This window comes from Neofelis nebulosa, chromosome 18 (genome assembly GCF_028018385.1).
Source record: "Neofelis nebulosa isolate mNeoNeb1 chromosome 18, mNeoNeb1.pri, whole genome shotgun sequence".
NCBI classification, from domain to species: domain Eukaryota; kingdom Metazoa; phylum Chordata; class Mammalia; order Carnivora; family Felidae; genus Neofelis; species Neofelis nebulosa.
Genome location: NC_080799.1, coordinates 4,214,358 through 4,233,182, shown reverse-complemented (window position 1 = coordinate 4,233,182; position 18,825 = coordinate 4,214,358). Strand labels below are relative to the sequence as shown.

Genomic DNA, 18,825 nt, shown 5'->3' with positions numbered 1-18,825 from the left:
CATGCTTCCACCGGCCCAGGGTTGTCATAGGTTGTCACAGAACCCCAGAATCCACTGCAGGTTTCTCTCGCCCTCATCTTTCCCGTGGACTCTTCCAGTTGTTGCTTAGCCATCCTCCCGCCTCTCGTTCTAGCTTCTGCCATTCATGAAAGCTTTCTGAGACACAAGCCCCCGGACAGATTGCTGCTGCCCTGTCTCGATCCCTTCCGTGACCTTCCAGTATATAGAGCAGGAGATGTACAACATTGTGATTGCTCACTGCCTCAGAAGGATGGTGTAGAGCAGAACCCCCCCACCCCCGGTGTATGTATGTTTACAAAGTGTGTGTGAGTGCTACTGTTGTGACGTATATTGCAGACCATGCTTAAATACAGAAAATTTAAGACGGTGGGATGAAAGCCTACTCAAATAATTTTATAGAATGTTGTGAATCCTTTTGTGTGCATTAAAACATTAACATATTAAGTGTGTTTCATAGTTGAAACGTTTGGGGATCTGGTTCTGCACTTTAGATACTTGGCGTTGATGGCTGCTGTAGCTGCGAAGGGCACTTCACAGACAGATGTCAGTCCCAATAGGAGGAGTACTGTACTGGTTGCCTGGGTGTTCTCATAACTCGTGATACTTGTTTTATTCAGTCCTGTGAAGATGCCCACTCCTCAAAGAACCCTTGTCTGACCTAGTTCCTCCCCCTCTTTGCCATCTCGTGTGTGCACGAGCGCCCTATTACGCTTAACTCCACTCTGCTCCACTTGGCTTGCTACATATCTGACTTCCTCGAGAGACCGTGTGCATCCTTACCCTGGGAAGAATAGAAGTTCTCGGATTTCCTCAGTTAAAGGAAGGAAAGGCCCCAATTCTGCTGAGCTTTGAGTTTGCCAGCCATTATTGATTCTCAAGGGTTCCAACATCAGTCTCATTGTCTGTTTTCCTGTCTTAAAGTTGGGCTCTTGCCTGGACTTGGTCCGTGTGTCATTTGGACCTGGAGGTGGGGAAAACCGGTAACCTTGACGGCTGAGAGACATTGTGGCCTGAACGCAGGTGGCCCTTTGGCTGCTGGAGTTGTTTGCTAAGCATTTGTGAATAGTCAGGTACCCGGGCCTCGTCTTCTGCTTTAAGGGGTTTGGGAGTGGGGCGCCTGGGTGGGTCAGTTGGTTGAGCGTCCGACTTCAACTCAGGTCATGATCTCACAGTTTGTGGGTTCAAGCCCCGCGTCGGGCTCTGTGCTGACAGCTCGGAGCCTGGACCCTGCTTTGGATTCTGTGTCTCCCTCTCTCCCTGCTCCTCTCTCCCTGCTTCTCTCTCTCTCTCTCTCTCTCTCTCTCTCTCTCTCTCTCTCAAAAATAAACAAACATTTAAAAAAGAAAAGGGCGGGGGGGTGGTTTGGGAATTTCCAGACCCAGCATTTTTGGGAGTGCCTGAGATAGCAAAGCAGCTTGAGATGCGAGGATTCTGTTTGAGTTGGCCACAGCCTAATGCTCCGTATCTGGGTCAGCAACTTCTCCACTCTGGAGGGTAGATCTAGAAGTTTCACTGGACAACCATTTAAAAATAAGTGAGCAGTTTCTACTGTATTCCACTTTCTGGACCAGGCTGGAAGGCCCACAAGTGAGATGCAAGGTACACGGAGAGCCGAGCCGGGCAAATTCCGAAGAGGCCTGGAGGGCAGCGAATGACAAAGGCAGGGTCTAGTGACTTGGACTCTTGGTCTTACCTTCTCTCGGGTTCTTTGCCAGCATCAGGAAGCCTTGCTGTGCGTAGACGAGGTGACGACCAGGGACAGTGTTGGCTGCTCTTTGAGGAAGCTGTTTGTGTTGACGAACTCTCAGTTCCCTGACAGGGTCATCTGAAACCAAGCTTAATCTTCTGCCTTGCCCATAAAACATTACCGAAGCAGCAGAAAGTGGTTGAAGGGAGGCTCTGGAGTGTTTTCTTTGTATAGCAGAGTTGAGGCCTCAGTGAGTAGTCAGAACAGGTCGATGCATCTTGAGGACGAAAGGGCAACAGAAAACTTAACCAGAAACCTCTCCGAGGCCGTGAAGAACACAGATGGAATAGCAGTCCTTACTGACTGCATCGGTGTGTGGGTGCCCTCCTCGTTCAGAAGGAAGGAGCCACCTTCTTTGTTATATTGGGATGATGATGAAGTCACCTTTTCCTCCTGATATGAAAATGCACGCAGGTGATGGAGAGCATGGTCTCCGGTTAGATTTGATAGCCAGGATACGCTTGTCCTTCGAGTTTTGAAGTTAACATGGCAGAGTACTCTGCTTTCCACAGTGGTCCTTGGGACGTTCTCATTAACCTCACTTTGAAGAACATAATTATCCTTGTGTTAGAAGCGATCAAGAATATTTCTCCTGCCTAATATTGTTTAAGCATTTGTCGAGTCTGAGAACGAAGCCGAGCCGCGCTTGAGAGGAGGGAATTACTATTCGGTGAAATACATGTTGTGTTTAGAAGAGAAGATATATTTTAAAGAAACAACACAGCTCCAATGTTAAATCTACCCAAACTGCTTTTCTCTCGCCTTATTTTAATTATGGGTTTCAGTGCCTCGCTAGTCTCTTCCAAAGACATTTCAGTTTTATCCTCTGGGAACCCTGGGCCCTTCAGTGAGAAGCACCGTGGCAGGAAATCTGCCTCTGGAGCTGCAGGAGAACCGCTGTGATTTTAGAAGTGAGTGGCGGTGGTGTCCTATCATGTGTATGACCGTTCACGACGGACTCCCATTTGGCCAGGACAGTGTCTCACCTAGAAAATGGGTTCTTCCTTACAAAGAAGGTCCCATGAATTAATAACTGCATCACCGAGAATGCTGAAAAGCGCTGTCTAAAGGCCGCACATTGTTGTCAAGCTGTTGTTCCTGGTGGGTGGCTAGGTTAGTATTGTTTTGAAGGTTAGGATCCAGATACGAGCTCATCTGTTCTCCAGCTGTTGTTTATCCTTCAGTTTCCCAGAATAGTCAGGCACAGGGTCTTTTAAAAATGGGTTTGGGGCTGCTTTGCATTTTGGTGTTTAGTAATTAAGTCATTACTGATTTAGCCTTTGTTCACTGGCGGGGAATGTAGGTAGGGGAACAGAGAACACTGCATCCCTTAGAAGCAGCAGCGTGTAATAGTGAATTTCTGATCAGCTCCTCCCTCCTTCCACCCACCCCCTTCCACTGATTGGAGCCCATTTACAACATCTACCAAAGGGGCTGTCCACGTTCTCAGCTCCCGAGCAGCCCACTTCATTTCACTCCCTGTCTCTTTTTAAATGCTACTCATTTTTTTATCAGACAGTACATTTATACGGTATAAGATTCAAAAGGTGAAAAGAGCTTGCAGTAAGAAGTCTTCACCCCTGCCTTCCAGCCACTTGGGACAATCGGTGCTACCAACTTCTTAGGTAACTCTTCAGGTTGACTTGATGTGTCGCTATATTCTCCCCCCACCACCTTTGTTATGTACCGTGTCTGTACTGTACATACTGTTCTCTGCCTTGTTGAGTCATCTGAGCAGCATGTGTTGGAGAAAATTCAGTAGTAAGTGGGGAGTACAGCAGTGGGAGATGTTTCTAGAATTGACGTCAAGATATAATCTAAGGGCACCTGAGTGGTTCATTCGGTTAAGCGTCTGACTTTGGCTCAGGTCATGATCTCGCGGTTTGTGGGTTCGAGCCCCGCGTCGGGCTCTGTGCCGACAGCTCAGAGCCTGGAGCCTGCTTCCGATTCTGTGTCTCCCTCTCTCTCTGCCCTTCCCCTGCTCACACTCTGTCTCTGTCTCAAAAATAAATAAACATTTAAAAAATTTTTAAAGATAAAATCTAGTACGTCTCCTGGCGACCTCTAGCCCAGCCACTCCCAAATGCTGAACATTTACACCCAGCTCACCGCCTGACATTGCCGGTGGGGTCCCACAAAAGGCCAAGCCAGACCTTTTCCATTGTTGCCAGGCTCCATCTCTGTCTTGGGTTGTACAGACCGGAAACTAAGACCTCATCCTCGACACCTTCCTGAATTTCTCTCCAGTCAGTCGACATTCCTTCCCATCCTCACCTACCTCCTTGTTCTGGGCCTTCTCGGGCTCTTTGTTGGGTCGTTTGGCATGTCCACTCTTTCCTCTCTCTCTCCAGTGTGTTTTCCACACACAGAGATCTTGTAAACCACAAACCTGACCACGTTGCTTCCGTGCTTGATACCTTTTGATGCCTTCCTGGTGCTCTTAGGACAGAGGTCAAACTGATGGTCGCGTCTACGCGGACCGGTCCCTGCAGGCTTCTCCCAGCCTGTTTTTCCTCTCTGCGGTCCAACCGCAGGAACCAGACTTGCCCAGCCTCACCTGCCAGAGTGTTCTCTTTCTATTCTCTGTCTAGATTGGTGTTCTTTGCTACCCTCGACTCATCTTTCAGGAGTCAGGCTCCATTTCCTCAAGCCTTCGCCACCACCGCCCCGCCCCCAAACTGGGTCGGGTCCCCAGTTAAAGCTGGGGACAGTACCATCTTCTCCTGTTGTACATGTTAAGGCTGTAATTCCCACTTGATGGAAATGTAGCTGGATTAATGTTCCTTTAAATTCTTGTTATAGATGTGAGATCGTTTCTGACACAGATGAGTATTTTGGAAACTATAAAGCCTCCTAGAGTAAAAAGCAGTAATTTTTTAAAATTCACCTTTATCAATGAGGCTAAGCTGTGGAGGTTGATATTTGTATTTGTGAGTGAGGGATGACTGAGGGAGTATCTCCCTTAATTAAGGATCCCTAGTGATCCTAATCCAGACCTTTCATCAGTTCAGCAGAAGTATTCCTTTGCCAGAGCAGCACTGGAACCCTGGGCGTAGGGATTACGGAAACCTCTGAGACCCAAACAGGCCCTGCGCTGAGGCAGCTGCCGGGATTTTATTTGTAAAAACCCGATTTCACATAAGTCTGTCTGCTGTGGTTTTTGTTTGCTGTTGTTGTTTTTCAGGTGGCTCCTGACATTGTAGAAGGCTTTACACAATTTGGGTGATGGGGGGACACTTTTTTTGTTTTTTTAATCTCAGGAAAAGAAATTTTCGCCGTGCTTTCTCCTAATAGTTCTTACCTTTTCCGTTGAGAAATGTCTTTAGAAATCATCCTCAGAAAGAACTCAAGCCACGTGAAGCTCGTTTCGCATTTCCTGTTGTAGAACAGAAACTTGTGTGGTGTGTCCTCACCAGGAGCTGTCTTTGTGTCTCTCCTTTATCCCCAGGAAACCTGTAGGAAGTGTCAGGGACTCTGGAAGGAGCACAATGGCCTCACCTGTGAAGAGCTGGCAGAGAAAGATGACATCAAGTACCGAACGTCTATGTGAGTGACCTCGTTCCGGGGGGCTTACGACGGGCCCTCCGCCCCCCCATCAGCCTGCCCTTTGTCAGGGGACAGTGAGGATCGTGTGAAGAGTAGGCTCTCAGGCCACCCCAGTATAGAGTGATCTCAGGAAGTGACCTCACCTCCCTCTGGTTCCTCACCTCTTGAGCCTCATGGAGCTGGTCCTGGAGTCAGATGTGATACAGTAAATGCCCAGCACGTGCGAATTCAGTAAATGTTAGTTCCTCTTCTCCGTATAATCTGAATAAATAAGTAGTAACACATTTTAGCTGGATTAGATTGCACTAATGTTGCTTATATCCATGTTTCCCATAGGATACTGGTAGCCTGAGACACTAAGCAGAATTACAGCCTCCAGAATGCGATATAAAAGTCCATTTCTCTCTCATATAATACTCCAGTCTTGCCACACAGATCTATCCCATGAGGTCATTCAGAGACCAGGTTCCTTTATCACATTGCTTCACCATTCCCTAAGGTGGTATTCTCATCTGCATGGTTGTGGTGGGGTTGCTGCCACATTTGCACTCCAGTCCACAGCAAAGGAGAAAGAGACAAGCTGCCAGGCAGGCAGCTTTTAAGTTATAAGATGCACGCGTGTGTGTGTGTGTGACTTCTGCTCCTGCCCTGTTGGTCTAGACTGCTCCTGCCCTATTGGTCTAGACTGAGTCACGTGGCCACCACCTAGCTTCACAGCAGACACCATATATAATGTCTAGCTGGGTGATTTTATGTCCAACTTAAATTTGAAGGGTGAAGAGTGGGTTTTGTTACCAAGAAAATGAAGTAGGAAATGACTGTTTGGGGCAGTTAACAGTCTCTGAGTTTCTACCACAGGTAGGTGGTATTATCCTCATTTTACTGAATGATACAACTAAGGCACAGAGCCCAAGTAACTTGCACATGGTCACTCAGGTAGTAAGTGGTGCATGGCAGGGTTTTAAATCTAAACAAATGGTTTTCCAACTGTGTTCTTTACCACAAATTTGGTGGACAGAATGATGACCCCCAGAGACGGCCCTGCCCTAATCTCTGGAACCTGTGGCATGGCGAAAGGGATTTTCCAGATGTGACTAAGGTTATGGACCTTGAGGTGGGGAGATGATCGTGGATTATCCAGGTGAGCCCAGTCTAATCCCAGGGCTCCTTGAAAGCAGAAAGCTTTTCTGTGGTCAGCTAGAGGTGTAGTGACAGACTTGGAGAGATGTGAAAAGACTCCACCTCCTGCCTCCGACTTTGGAGATGGAGGAAGGTGGCCTTGAGCCAAGGCACGTGGCCGTTTCTAGAAGCAGGGAGCAACCTTCAGTGTGCAGCCAGTAAGAAAACAGGAGCTCCGCCCTGCCGCCCCAAAGAAGGAATCCGCTGACAGCCCACGTGAACAGCAAACAGATTCTGTCCTGGAGTAGGTGACCTAGCCCAGTGACACCTTGGTGTTCTTCTGAGGAGACCCGTGCTGGACTTCTGCCCTGCGGAACTACAAAATAATGCAGTTGTGTTACAGTGAGCTAATAACGTGACATGCCTTGCCACAGCAGCAGTAGAAAACTGACACAGATTTGGGGGCCGGAAGTAGAGTGCGGCTATAACAGATACATAGAAGTGTGCGAGTGGGTTTGGAATCGGTCAATGGATACAGGCTGGAGGCATCTTGCAAAAGCACGATAGAAAAAAAGCCTAGACTGCCTTCAATTGGTAGAAATACGGACTTCAGAAACCTCACCCTTGAGGGCTCAGAAGCAAGTGAGGAGCACCGTGGACAAAACCAGAATTGTCCTGGAGAATACTTGAAACTTCAGTGAACAGACCTCTCGCGTCGCTTTGGCCGTAAAGGCCTGCTGGTGAGGACTCAGAAGTCAGGGCGGAACGTGTGCTTGTGTCAGCGGCAAGAGGCTCAGCCAGCTTCCCTGCGGTCGTGCCGAAAGCAGAGGGTGAAGACCATGCGTCTGGACATGGAGCTGAGAGGACCCACAGGGTGAGCCCTGCAGAGAGGAAAGTGCAAGCAGAAGGAGAGATTGGGGGTCAGAAACAGGATTTGATTGTTTCTGAAATTCCCATCCCGTCCAGGTGACAAAAGACCCCACAATCAAGATGTTCATCGTCAGAAAACACATGCTCCTGGAGAGAAAACCAAGGAAGTGTGCCAAACGTCGGAGTCTTCAGTCACGCAAAGGCTCGAGGGAGGGACTCTTCGGATCCCTTCAGTCAGACCCAGGAGCTTCCAAGACACTCAGGCATCACCCCCCCCCTCAGCCATCTCAGCAGAAGTGTGTCCCCAAATCATGTCTCGTCTTCACCTGAACTTGATTTAGACGGTGAGATTTGGGACTTAGAGCTGATGCTATGGTGGATGAGACCTTTGGGGTCTTGGTTTGAGGTGGTCGTAAGGGTGTAGGATGGCTCTGAATCTGGAGGCTGGAGGGTAGACTGTAGTGGGCAGAAGCATGGCCCTTATCCCCAGATGGGATTACGTCTATGGCAATGAAAGAAAACTGACATGATACCAGAAATGCCCCTCCAACTAGAAAAGTCTAGCGTTGATTCCTCAAATCCTGTCTGCCAGCGTTTATAATTCCGAGCGGCCACCAGCTGACCAGTGGCATGGCCTTAAAGTGATGAACATGTCAAAAATTACTCTTTCTTGAAAGTAATCATCTTGTCAGGCTGTATACTTAGTCTAGTAGTTGTGCTATTGCCAAGAACATTCTAAATTTCTCCTTTGGAGTTGTCTTTCAGCCAGTTTATGAGCCATCTCCCCCCAGAATTTGTTCTGATTACTGTGGACAAGTTACGTCTGGTTTGGATTGGGAGAAGCCGAAGTTTTCTGTTGTTGCCATCTGGGCTTTTACCCCTAAGAAAGATGTCTTCTTGATGAAGTCAGTACAGATTTATTGAGTGCTCGCTGTGGATAGCAGTAGTTAAGAACCTTGAACAAATTTCTTAATCATTCTGTGCCTCGGTTTCTTCATTTGTATGGTACAGAGCGTACTTGTGTCTGCTTCTCACGGAGATGAAAGTGCTCAAGTGCCTAGCGTGATTCTGGCCCCGTAAATCTTCCGTAAGTGTTCACTGTGCCTGCGTGTGTGTGCACACGCGAATGTGTAAGCAGAAGGCCCTAGTTCACAAACATGACACAAAGCACTTACACAGATAACTTCTTGCATTGGGACTTTCTCAGGTCATGTGTTCCACTTGCAGTTGGTGACGGAGCACTGCCCAGCTCCGTAAACCGACTGTCGGTGCCCCGGGCCCGGGCCCTGGGACTGCTCCAGGACTTGGTCACAGGCCAGGAAGTGTTTCTTAGCAAGAGAATAGCTGGTTACTTTTCAAAGCAGAACCTCCACCCCGATGTCCTGTCAGTTCCTGCCTCCGGCTCCATTCGAGGTCTTGGTCTGACCTAGATTGGAGCACCACTGCATCCAGTAACAACTGGAAAGCCTCTCTTGGTCTGGGCCCTACTTAAACCTGGAAGCCTTTTTTATCAGCCTAAATCAGAGTGGCACATCCAAGTATGATCATACGTTAATTCCAAACATGATCATATGTTAATTCCAAAATCCAGAAAGACCTCCCAGATGTCCGACTTCTTTCTTCATGGTAGGGGATACAAGATAAGGTACCATGTGCTTGACTTTGGAGGGAACAGCATAATACACACACCTGACCTCCAGACTGCCAGCATGTCGTAGAGATTACAGATCTCTGTAGTTTGAAGGGACTGATCTCCCGCCTCCTAGCACTCATCTACCATATTAATGTATCCTAGAGTACCTGCTGCTTCCTGGTCACCCAGGTTCTATCTGCCTGTCTTTTGAATAGAAGACCACTGTATTGCCCTGTTGGACCACAGATGATCGAGGTCCTTGCCAACTGCTTCTGGTATTCTCTGCGTATCAGACAGAGAAAGTGTTTTTCAGATCAGTAGCTACATACCGGTTGCCAGAGGCTATGTGTATTTGCTCTGGTAAGAAATGACATCTGGAACAGCAGCTACAGTTATAGGCAGCACCTGATGAGTCACAGTAATGCACATTCTCCATACAAGTACCTACAATACAGTAATGTTCTCAAAGCCCCACTCTCTGTACAGGCCAAACCGAAACAATAGGAGGTGTGTTGAGAATCAGTACCGCTGTACCTTTGAAGTCTTCGATGATGGCACCAATCTCAAAGATGCCCGGAGGAATCTGGTGGTACTTTCTGTAGAGAGGGGGTTCTCCGAGGGCTTCCACTTCCTTTCCCCACCGCATAGCCCTTACTCCACGGACCAGAGGGCCAGGGAATCGTGCCAGTTGCCTAGTGTCAAAAGTAAGCAACGGCAGGGTACACACTGGGAATTATAAGCAGTTTACTGTTGCTGAATCATAAAATAAAGCATAATAAGTGGTACGAGATGGGACGGGTTTTCCAACTTGTACGTGACTGTTCCTGGCAGCACTATCCACAGTAGCCAAAGGTGAAAACAGCCCAGATGTCCTTCAACTGATGAACAGTAAACGGAGTTCAGTACGCCATAGAATGGGATTCTTACTCAGCCGTAAGAACAGGATGAACATCCATGCCGCAACCTCGGAAGCCTCCTCAGTGAGAGGAGCCAGGCACAGAAGGCCACCCTCGCATCGTTCCATGTGTCTGAGAGGTCCTTAGACATGTGGATATTTGCCTGTGTGAAGAATAGACCAGTCAGTTGGAGACAGAGACAGATGAGGGGGTGCAGGGAAAGGAGGGCGCTGGGAGTGACCTGCTTCGTACGTACGGAGTTTTTGGGGGGGATGATGAAAATGGCCTGGAACTAGATAGCAGTGATGGTTGCACATCATTGGGATATACTAAATGCCTCTGGATTTTAAAATAGCTAAAATGGAGGGGCGCCTGGGTGGCGCAGTCGGTTGGGCGTCCGACTTCAGCCAGGTCACGATCTCGCGGTCCGTGAGTTTGAGCCCCGCGTCAGGCTCTGGGCCGATGGCTCGGAGCCTGGAGCCTGTTTCCGATTCTGTGTCTCCCTCTCTCTCTGCCCCTCCCCCGTTCATGCTCTGTCTCTCTCTGTCCCAAAAATAAATAAACGTTGGAAAAAAAAAAAAAAATTTTTTTTTTAAATAAATAAATAAAATAGCTAAAATGGAAATTTTATGTGCATTTTGTCACAATAAAAGAAATCCATACACACATTCGCAAAGGAAAACCATCTAACATTTTGAATGGTATGTGCCACCAAAAATGACGACAGCTCCCAAATTCCCAACATACTTCAACATGGTGCAGATAAACAATCATGGAGCTGTAGGGTCTAGATCAGTTATGTAGAGGGGGGTCTAGATCATTTTTGTAGAGGCGGCAGTGAACCTTCCTGTTTGAGCACAAGGTCAGCAGACACGGCTGCAGCTCCGGCTGCTCTTCCTGTCCTGCCCAGAAACACATCCTGTGGGGATGTTTGTTTCCTGCCTCGTTTAGAATCCAGTTCCCAAATCGCTCTAATCCCAAAAGAATCAACTGATATCTCCTCATCCCAGTTTGCACTTTCGTGTTCCTGAACAAGTCACCACAAGCCATAAGAGCAGTCTCTGTTTGGTGTAGGAAAAGTTAACAGGGACTGGCCCTACCTCTTACTATTGTTATGATTGCAAAAACGAAGGCCTCGAACGGACCTTCCTGCCGTGTGGAACAGCTGTTTGAACATTAGAGCCATGGTGTGCGGTGTGCCCTGTGTGCTCCTCCATTCGTCTGGGAGTGCCTTTTCTCCCCTACCATATCCACCGTTACTTTGGTGACTGATAGCACGGTGGAACAGAGCAAGCAAATAAATGTGCGCCTTCTTCCCAAGCTTTCAGGAAAGGGCTGTGTAACCTGGGTTCTTTCATCCGCTCTTCTCCCACACTACAGCCATAGCAGCTACCCAGGGAAGAAGCCGGCCAGCCCGCCCCAGGCCACCAGAGCATGACAGCTCGAAGCCACACAGCAGCCTTGGAGGCGATCTTAGACAAAAAGTTTGCGCGTAGAGGATTGCACTTGTGTTTTGGTCACAGGTTTTTATATTGGAAACATTTGCATCAGAACCTTGTAAGTCTTAACATGGAGCATTGAGAAATGTCTTCACAGTTGCCGAGTAACTGAATTCATGAACATGTGTGCTGTATTATCAAGTTGACAATAACAAATTCACTTTATTTAAACTTTGTCTCCTTGACGATGTTTCCTATTCAGCGACACTTAGAAATCATTTATTCTTCTGTGACTTGAACTGGGTTTAAATTCTTTTCAAGCCGGAGCTTTCCTGCATTTGGGGCCTTTCAAAATTAGACCTAAATGAATAGCAGCCAATTTCCTAATTCATTTTTCTATTCTTAAGCACATGATCTGGCTTCTAAGGAGCAAACTATGACAGTCTTCTGGATATCAGTAATTAAAAACACCTGCCTGCCCCCAGACTCACCTGGCTTCCCTCACTTAGCAGATACACTGGGAGCCCTGGGAGGAAGACGGCTATTTTCTCAGTGTTAGGAGAGAGGCTACAGATCAGAACTCCTGCCCAGACTGTTGAGTCTTTTCAGCGAAGCAGTTCCCTGGTCACCATTCTGGGTTCCCACTTGGAAGAAAGAGGAGGGCTCAGAGCAGTGGGGCAAGTCCAGCTTTGGGGCTGTCCACTCTTGGAGTCCTTCCTGCCTTCCCTCGTCTCCGTAGGCGTGCCTTTTAATACCTTTGAAGAACTCAACTCAGTAGAGGAGGACAGACACATCAACAGTCACGGGCCAAGGTGGCAAGTGTCATTTTAGAGTTAGGAACACTGCACTGCGGAAGAAACTAGTCCAGCAGTGCCAGCTCTTGGCAAAGAGCCAAGATGTGTCATTTCGGCTCTAGTCCCCTGCCTCTCCAGATCAGGTAGAGTGCTTCTGGAAAGAAGTAGCTTCCGTTGGCCAGAATCGACTCCTTTGCATGCAGATCCCCTCGCTACAAGGGAGTCTGGGGATGTGGGATTTTGACGTGGAGACGGGCCCTGTCAACAGGAAGAGGTTATGAACTGGTTGCTGGATTGTCCCCACCTGTGTCTCCCCACCCCACACTAAGTATTCAAAACCGAAGGTGTCTCTGCAACTCAGGTTTAGGCCCACTGGCTCTTCGCGAACCAGCTTTGTTTATAGAAAACACATATTTAGGAAGACCTTGCGTTTTCTCTGCTTTAGGCCTATAACAAGCAGAATAAGCAGTTTCCAAATGCTGGTGCCAGGTGCTGTGCCAGGGTACTTGATATTCATACCTAATAATCCTCAAAATGTGATGGAGGCAGCTGGGCTTTCCTAATTTAAAAATGAAGCAACTGAGTCTCCGAGCGGTTGTGGGATTTACCCAGGGTCACATAACTACTAAACCGAACGTAGTTATCGACTCCAAAGCAGAGGTTCTTTGCACTCTCCAGGTGTCGCTAGAAGGGCTTGGCAGTCCCCTGTGGGAAAACGGACTTAGTGGCCACAGCGCTTTTCTCTTCCTGTCATCTTCCCTGCTGTCTCCTCTCATGTGTTCTCTTCTCAGTGAGGAAAAAATGACGGCAGCCCGCATCAGGAAATGCCACAAGTGTGGGACCGGCCTCATCAAATCCGAAGGCTGCAACCGCATGTCTTGCCGCTGTGGCGCCCAAATGTGCTACCTCTGTCGAGTGTCCATCAACGGCTATGACCATTTCTGCCAGCATCCTCGCTCACCGGGAGCTCCTTGCCAGGAGTGTTCAAGATGCTCTCTCTGGACCGACCCCACCGTAAGTGAATGCATGGCTGCCTGTTGCTTTGTAGGGGGCAATCGTGGTAAGATGACATACTGAAAAGGGATTTTATATATACATAACTCATTGGGACTTCTGGAAAGATATGAAATTACATAGACCAATGACCACGGGGAAAAAATGAGAAAGTAATTAAAAAGCAACTCCTCAAGAAAGCAGCATGCCCAGTTTGTAGGCAGAGTCTTACAGTCCTTCAGGGAATAAAATGTTTCTGTGCCATCTAAAACAAATCCCAGAGCATAGAAAAGTAAAGATAGTTTTACGTATTTGTGTATAAAGCATAAGGCTGATACCAAAACCTGTCAGAGATAACCCTAAAAAAAGAAAATTACATCTGTCTAACTCATTAATATAGGTTTTAAACTCTGTAAATAAACGGGCGCCTGGGTGGCTCAGTCACTTGAGCATCCAACTCTTGATCTTGGCTCAGGTCATGGGATCGAGCCCCGCATCAGGCTCCATGCTGAGTATGGAGCCTGCTTGAGATTCTCTCCCCTCCCCCCTCCCTTGCACATGCTTGCTCGCTCTGTCTTTAGATAAAAATAAATTCTCGGGGCGCCTGGGTGGCTCAGTCGGTCAAGCGTCTGACTTCGGCTCAGGTCATGATCTCATGGTCTGTGAGTTCCAGCCCCGCGTCGGGCTCTGTGCTGATGGCTCAGAGCCTGGAGCCTGTTTCCGATTCTGTGTCTCCCTCTCTCTCTGCCCCTCCCCCGTTCATGCTCTGTCTCTCTCTGTCTCAAAAATAAATAAACGTTAAAAAAAATTTTTTTTTAAATAAATAAATTCTCTAAGTAAAATAATCAGCAAACAGAAACTATAACCAAGTGAGATTGTTCCAGAAATCCAAAAGATGGGTTAATACTGAGAGCTTTATTAATACGCTTCACCATATGATATCTTTAGGTGGTAAAAGACATGTAATAAAATCAAATATCTAAAGGTTTAAAGAGTAGTATAGAAGGTTGATTTTTTTAAATCCTATATTTCAGAATAGTCCTTTAGCATGTTTTTAATAGTGAAATACATAGAAGCATTACCAAACGTCAAATCTAAGACCATCACCACTATTTTGTTTTGGAACTGCTCGTCAGTTCAGTTAGCTAAGAGAGCAGAAGTTAGAGAACATAATTGCTGGTGTTTACTGAACATCCACTGTGTTTCAGGCACAGTTCTAAGCACTTTTAAATGTAGTGAAGAAAGTTAAATCTACCGTTTTAAGCCTGAGAAAAGACAAAATAATCAACTGGAAAGCTATTAGAGGTCATAGCCATACAAAGATGGCTAGATACAAAATAAATACACAGAATGTCATTCGCTGTCATTCATGTTATATAGCAATACAAGTCATAAAATATCCTAGAGATTAGGAGATTAGGTTCAACAAGAAATACGAAGAAAACTATAAAACTATATTGAAAGACATGAAGAGACTTGAACATATGGAAAAATATGCTTTCTTCTCAAGTAAGTTTTCACATAAACTGTATCACTTCTTAAAGTGAGTTCTAAGTTTGAAACTCTGAATCAGTGATAAGCTGATCTGGGCCAAGAGTCGTTCTCCCACAAAGATTGAGCAGAACAGTGAAAACCCTGCAAGCCTGGAGCAAACAAAGGCCTGAGGAAGGTGCACCAGAGCCCCGGGGGCCGCCAGCCCGCTCCTCTGCTCTCCCTGGGGCCAATGAGGACGGCCTGAGAGTGGAGACGCACCTCCCCCTCTAAGGGAAGACAGCACTTCTATCCAGAATCTAGACGTTTGCTGTGATTCCCATTTAAACTCAGTAGGATGGTTTTTTTCCCTTGAAAAGTTGCTTCTAATGAGACTAATTTTTACTAAGCTGCGCTAATCATGTAGACTCAAGACTAGACCAGAGGACAAAACAGAGACCGGAAACACGTTAAATGAGAATTTAATGTGATAAAAATATTGGTTTTTATGTTTTGGTTTTTTTTAAGTTCTTATTTAAAGTAATCTCTGGGGTCCTTGGTGAATCATCCTGCTCCGGCTCAGGTCATGATCTCGTGGTTCATAGGTTCGAGCCCTGCGTCACACTCTGTGCTGACAGCTCAGAGCCTGGATGGTGCTTCAGATTCTGTGTCTCCTTTTCTTTCTGCCCCTCCCCAACTCGTGTTCGTGTTCTCTCTCTCTCTCTCTCTCTCTCTCTCTCTCCCCCTCTCTCCCTCCCTCCCTCCTTCCCTCTCTCTCTCTCTCTCTCCCTCTCCCCCCCCCCCTCCCTCCCTCCGCTTCCTCTCTCTCTCAAAAATAAACAAACATTAAGAAATAAATAATCTCTACCCCCAACGTAGGGCTTGAACTCACAACCCCAAGATCAAGAGTATCATGCTGTACCAAGTGAGCCAGCCAGACAACCCTGAAAATATCCTTTCAGATCACTTGGAGAAATGATAGATGCACCCGTTCTTTTTTTCTTAACTACTCCGTGTTGCCAGGACTAGTCTGAACAGAAAAGCCCCGTCATCATGGAGTTTACAGTCTGAGATGAGTCCTTCGTGTAGTTGGTGTTAGGCAGGACTGACGAGTGATGCCAGAGAAGGCTAGCGCAGGAGAGGGAGGCTAGGCCGCCTTTAGGTGGAGTGACCTGTGCAGGCTCCCCCGGAGGCACCATTTGCAGAGAGGCCTGCCTGAGGAGGAGGAAATCAAATGAATTCAGCCTATTTGGGGACCAGAAAGAAGGCTGTGTATCTTGCAGGTGGTGGCTGAGAGGAGGAAAGTGAGGGAGGCAGGCACAGCCAGGCCGTGTGTCTCACCAGCTACAGTGGGAGCTGCTGCAGGGCTTACATGGGGGGGTGACTTGGCCTAATGTAAGTGTTCAAGATCACACTGGCTACCATGTGGCAAGAGAAACCTTCAGCAGCTCTTTTGGGGCACTGGGCTATTTGGAAATACTTCAAGAAAACAAGAGAAAATGACTTCTATCATCCCCTAAAGTGCGAAGATCCTTCTTAGTGGTATATCGAGGCCAGACTGAAATTACTTAAATCCTCTTTGGCAAAAGACATCGTAAACAAAGATAAAGTTAAATGAAAAACTGGGGGAAATCGTTGTAACACACATATGATACAGATGAATAGTAAAATGTAATGACACGGGCACCTGGGTGGCTCAGTCGGTTAAGCGTCCGACTTCAGCTCAGGTCACGATCTCACCATCCGTGAATTCAGGCCCGAGTCGGGCTCTGTGCTGACAGCTCAAAGCCTGGAACTTGCTTTGGATTCTGCGTTTTCCCCTCTCTCTCTGCCCCTCCCCCACTCACCCTCTGTTTCTCTGTCTCTGAAAAATGAATAAACCTTAAAAAAATATATATGTGATGAGTAATACGACTCAATAAGAAATCAATAAACATTCCTCTGTTAATAAGGATCAATTTGGCTGTGACTCACGGAAGTCCAAAAACAGCAATGGATTAGACAAGATAGAATTTTATTTTTTCATCACATGTTAAGTACAGCAGCGAACAGCCCGAGAGTGGGATGCTGGTATTAGGAGAGTACACAGCTATAAAAAGTGATGCTGGGGCGCCTGGCTGGCTCAGTCAGTAGAGCATGTGACTCTTGATCTCAGTTCGAGCCCCGCATTGGGGGTAGAGTTTACTTAAAAAAAATTTTTTTAAGCGATGCTATACGTATACATTTTTTTTTAACTTAAATATCCAGGTAATATATACTGCATTAATAAGATGCTATATAGCTATATTTTAAAACATGGTGGAAGAAAAACATGGAAAGATCTACACATAGGACACCCAACAGCATGTAGCTGGGATCACGGACCCAGGTTACCGCAGGGGCAATAGTAACATAAATGATTGGTGAATGTCAAGTGGGGCCAGGTCTGGGGCCGTAGGGTGTGGTGGGAACTGTGGCAAACAGGAGAGGGTATAAGCGTCCATCTAAGGCTGCCCCTCGGCCCCCACAGATTGTTGCCAAGTGAGATTTTAACTCCCAGTTACTTAGCCATGGCTTCACATTCTCCAGAGAAGGTAGAAATCTGTACTTTAATATGATCTCTCCTGATTGTTAAAGATTAGCCCTTAATCCAAGTATCTTTAAAACACAGTTTAAGCTAGCACTTTATAAGCCAAAGGAAACGCCTTGTCAGCCAGCAGACTTGACCCCTGCTGCAGAACATCTCCAATATGCCTGACAAGAGGAGGTGTTGGTAACAGGCCGGCCCCTGTGTGACAGCCACAACAGAGCATTCTCCTGGCCTAACCATAATCCTCGGAGCGACCAGTTTTGAAAAGCAGGGAGTCGTATATGGAAACCAGGTGTGTGCGTGTCAGGAACAACCTCACTGGGCAGAAAATTGGGCTGAGGGACCCAGAAATCGCTCTCACTCCACAGCTCTGTGACTGAGACTCTTAACAAGCCTTCCTCCCCGCCACCCACTCCCACGCCCCCATCACCAAAGGAAGGGCAGACTTTGTAAATAGGTCATCCTTCTGGTGTTGGTTTGATGGAGTGGAGGGAGGTGCGGCCCTCAGTGACACGGGCTCACTAAGGTGATCCGCAGGGCCTCTGGGGACGAACCTTCCCGGGACCTGGCATTTCTGCCGACCTGCTTCCTCAGTGCCATGCAGCTTAGCAAACTGGGGGAACTATGTGAGGAAACAGGATTTTTGCTTTTAAGTTTATTTATTTATTTTAAGAGAAAGAGAGAGTGGGGGAGGGGCAGAAAAAGCAGGAGAGAGAGAATCCCAAGCAGGCTCCATGCTCTCAGCACAGAGCCTGACACGGGGCTCAATCCCACGAACCGTGAGATCATGACCTGAGCCAAAACCAAGAGTCCGATGCTTAAACCGACTGAGCCGACTAGGTGCCCCAGGAAATAGGATTCTTTCTCTTCAGCTACACCTCCCACTAAGTGCTCCCTGCTCTGCGTCGTCTCTCCGGAAACAGCGCCAAGTAGAGTCACACACGAGAGGGTGTTCGGCTGGCTGACCTGTCCTCAGCCTGCACAGTTTTCCCTTTCTCCTCACGCTTGTGCTTGTTCCTTCTCCCACCTCTTTTTTGGTCCTACGCCTGGAATTGGTTAAAGGTTTCTTGTGTTCTGTTACCTTGTTTGGGTGCCACGGCGTGCGACTGCCCCCTTGTTTCTTGTTGAACTGTCATCTTCCGCCCTGAGAAAGGTTCTGTATTTGCTCAGAATAAAGTTCAAAAGGAAGGTCAGGCAAATACAAACTCCTCCGATCTCCTCGGGCAGCTACAGCCAGAGATTTGGTTCCATGTGCCCCATTCCCATCAAATCTGGGATCAGCCCTGTTTCCTTGATTCTCACCAGGAGACTGATTGGATTCCAAGCCAGCATCTGTTGGGGCTTCTGAGAACACAAAGCCATTGAGAAGCCCAGGGAAACAAAGCGTGCCCTGTCATCCAAGCCTTTTCTCCAGCTTAATTAACCAGTGAGGCCGGGAAGAGTGTCTATGTCCCTTGGTGGTTTTCTCCCTTAATGACCAGAGATTGCTTGGGAACCCGAATGAACTCCATATGAGACCTGAAACGGGGAATGTAACTTTCCTTCTCTGCTCGTTATCAACAAGAAGCCAGCAACACTGAACCGCGAGTCTTGAAAAACAAGATGTCTTTTCAGGAAGGAAAGAGAAGCAAACTACAGTTTTCTAACTGGGGGGCAGGATGCAAAGCCACATGGCCACACATAAGTGAGCAGCCGTTATTTTGCAGCAGGGAGGGTCCCTGGGGCTTG

At 47.4% G+C, this 18,825-nt stretch overlaps 1 protein-coding gene across 3 annotated transcripts in view; it reads left to right on the top strand.

The window, feature by feature from the left end:
* RNF216 (ring finger protein 216) overlaps nucleotides 1-18,825 on the top strand; it is a 146,740-nt gene that overhangs the window by 115,282 nt on the left and 12,633 nt on the right. For all 3 annotated transcript variants that reach the window (XM_058711861.1, XM_058711859.1, XM_058711860.1), the window contains exons 14-15: nucleotides 5,217-5,314; nucleotides 12,857-13,079. In XM_058711861.1, the coding sequence (XP_058567844.1) occupies nucleotides 5,217-5,314; nucleotides 12,857-13,079 (321 nt within the window). The remainder of the gene's footprint in view (nucleotides 1-5,216; nucleotides 5,315-12,856; nucleotides 13,080-18,825) is intronic.